This window comes from Salvia splendens, chromosome 12 (genome assembly GCF_004379255.2).
Source record: "Salvia splendens isolate huo1 chromosome 12, SspV2, whole genome shotgun sequence".
Lineage (NCBI taxonomy): Eukaryota > Viridiplantae > Streptophyta > Magnoliopsida > Lamiales > Lamiaceae > Salvia > Salvia splendens.
The window spans coordinates 31,941,887-31,944,885 of NC_056043.1; the positions used below are offsets into that span (position 1 = coordinate 31,941,887).

General features: G+C 40.4%; 1 protein-coding gene across 2 annotated transcripts; it reads left to right on the forward strand.

The window, feature by feature from the left end:
- The first annotated feature begins 406 nt into the window (after positions 1 to 406).
- Positions 407 to 2,670, forward strand: LOC121757265. Of its 2 annotated transcripts, XM_042152793.1 has the most exons (6): positions 407 to 612; positions 692 to 787; positions 1,314 to 1,354; positions 1,638 to 1,755; positions 1,918 to 1,998; positions 2,345 to 2,670. In XM_042152793.1, the coding sequence occupies exons 1-6, from the start codon at positions 433 to 435 to the stop codon at positions 2,399 to 2,401; spliced, it is 573 nt and encodes a 190-aa protein (XP_042008727.1). In that variant the 5' UTR covers positions 407 to 432; the 3' UTR covers positions 2,402 to 2,670. The 2 variants fall into 2 exon arrangements, with proteins under 2 accessions (XP_042008727.1, XP_042008726.1); XM_042152792.1 differs by having other exon boundaries at positions 1,918 to 2,670.
- Positions 2,671 to 2,999: the final 329 nt, after the last annotated feature.

Below are 2,999 nucleotides of genomic sequence, written 5' to 3' on the forward strand. Positions count from 1 at the left end.
TCCATCCCAGCCATGGAGTTGGAGTCAATCTACACCGCCGTGGGCATCGAGTCCAACTCCTCCTCCATCTCAGCCGTGGAGGTCTTCTCCCACGCCCCAACCTTTGTAGAGGAATCTGAGCCGCTCGGCGTTTGGAGATTACTTACCCAACATCGACGCCCTTGACCATCCGCGTCTGGAGACCCCTTAAAACTAAAGGAAAAAATTCAAATGAAAATTGGTTATAAAATTTCGGGGCTATAAAAAGTGTACGCCTATAGTGGCGGAAACTTTTTTTTTTGACGCGGATAAAAAACTGGGGCTATGGACAAAAAAGAGGCAGGGCTATTGGGGACGTCCGCCTTATAGTGGACAGTCTTAGGGGACTGAGGATTAATAACTATATTAACGGAAGCAATTGCATTTGCAGACTTCTCATTTCACCATCTGAAAATGGAGGCGCATAGTTCGCGGGAGCCCGACCCGCCCGCTCCCACCGCCCGGGCCCGTTCGAGGCCCGATCCGTTCCTGATCACCTGCCGATGCTTCAGCGTCATCACTGCTCTTGCCGCCGTCCTCTGCATCGCCGTCAACATCCTCTCCGCCGTCCACTCTTTCAGCAACGGAACTGATGTAATCAAATTTTTTTTTTAATTTGTTCGAAGCGACTGTGTTGGTTGGGATCATTTTGAATTCGTTTGATCTAGTGCAGATTTTCGACGGGATTTTCCGGTGTTACACCGTAGTCATTGCCTCGTTTGTGGTGGTCGCCGAGACTGAGTGGGAATTCATCATGAAATTCTCCAAGGTTCTCTCTCTATCTCGATTGCTTTTTTCTGTAATTGGCGTGTAATGTGTGTAATTGATATTTGTTTTCCGCTGCTGAGGGAATTGAACATAAATTCTAGGTTTCTCTGTGTGTAATTGATGTATTTTATAGCAATTTTGCTGTTGAATGCTTTCTGATTGAGGCAAATTGGGGAACTTAAACTCAGATATTAGCATGTTCATTAGCTCAAGCTCCAAACTGAAGAATCATAGGGCAAATCCCCACAATATTACTTGAAAAATGCTTGATTGAATGATGCAATGGTTTAGGGAAAGTACATATGAAGAGATGTGGTAGAGAGTGGTAACAGTGTTGATTTGGAAGTTTTAGGTTGTGCTTTGATCATAACATAGCGGCGCAAAAATGAATTTAGTGTGATCTGCTGGTAGAGAGTGCTCTTTGTCTCAGAAAGTTCGCAATGCCTTGTTCTTGATGTATTTGGAAAATACTCTAGCTGTGTGTTAAAATCCATATGTTTCTGTATTAAGTGTCTATCATTTTGCAGGTTCTGGAATATTGGGCAGGCAGAGGAATGCTGCAGATCTTGTACGTCCGACTTTTGCTGTCATTTGATTGAACTCCTATATATCTATCCTCGTGTGTAGTGTTAGATTACTCGTACCTAGTCATGTTGGTTGTATTCATATTCCATATTTAAGTTTCTATAGCATCCAAAATCACCTTAAGTTTCAATGTCTTTTTCTTCGGATAGTGACTAGCATGAAATCTGAAGATTACCCTCACAAGTCATATATTCAGTTCTGTCTATACATTCAAGAGCTGCTTCTATGTCGTTGCATTTGTGCCTTGCGCTCATCTTTTTCTCCAGTGTTGCAGTTATGACCCGAGCTTACCCCGAGTACTTAAAGGACCGCGAAGAGCTTTTTCTTCTTCAGAGCATTTCTAGCTACATACTTCTTGCTTGTGGTGTGGTTTACTTTTTATCAGTAAGTTTACGATCGCCTATTATTTTCAGCCGTAAAATCTCCGTCTTTTTTCCCATGAGCTTTTTCTTCTCAACATAGAATGTGGCATGTCGATTCAGAGTTTTACAGTGAATTTAGGTACATGAAGCTCTAACATAGAGTGAACTTTCATTACTTCTTTAGGGAATGTTCTGCATTGGCATGGTGAAACGTGCTCGCCAGAAAAAAGAAGTCTCGAGGGAGCAAGCAATAAAGGATCTTGGGGTAATCTCTCTCTGCAATCTACATATACTATTAAGCTCTTGTTTGGCAATCGAATATGCTGGATATCTCGAGAAAATTGCTTCGTTATCTCTTGCTGGCTGGCCCTTCACCTATACTGTAACGATGTTCATGTTGCTGCTACTCTTGAAAAGGAAGTAGGAATTACCCTTATCATGTCTAAAACCTCATTATATGGTAAAGGAAGCTCGAAAATGATTTTACTGCTTTGGGCTGATGTTTTTACTAATGAAAGTTCGTATCAACAGTGGCTAGAGCCAATGTTGAGTTTTGTTTGTATCATGCTCTTTCTGAGGATTACCAATGTTGCACAAACTAACAATTGCAGGAGCTTGAGCGGCGTCGAGAAGAACTTGAGGCATTGTTGGTCCCTGGCGAAGCTTGACTCAGAGCTCGAACGTGGCTAGAGAAACGCCGTGCTGGTCAGCCGGGATCGAACTACACTTGCCCTGCTGTTTAAAATTAAAGCTAAAACAAAGTGAGGCTTAAAGAGAGTACTTATTTTTTATTGATTGAATCTCGTTATACAGTTAGCCTCTTATTTGTTGGCTCTCTGTATTAGCTTTCCTCAACAATTCTTTGTTTTTGAGAGGTCTCAATATTGATTTCACAAGGAATCATTTCATCTATAACATGATTTCTGAGTTTGGACCAGAGCTTGATGTTTGTTTGATACGAATAAATACTTCACCCGTCGTCCATTACTAAACGTCTCATTTTTTTCATTTTAAGTTGTCCATGACAAAAATGTTCCATTCTATTTTTGATAAATTGGATTCGCATTCCATTTGCTCATTCAATATAAAATTATTCTAAAAGAGAGATTTACAATCCATTCATTCATTATATTCATAACACACTCAATCAACTTAATAAACTTGTGTGATAAGCAAATAAGACTTTTAATTGGGGATGAAATACTCCTTTCGCTTCCTAAAAATAAGAACTTTTAAAAATACACGAGTTTTAATGCAAAATAGGTA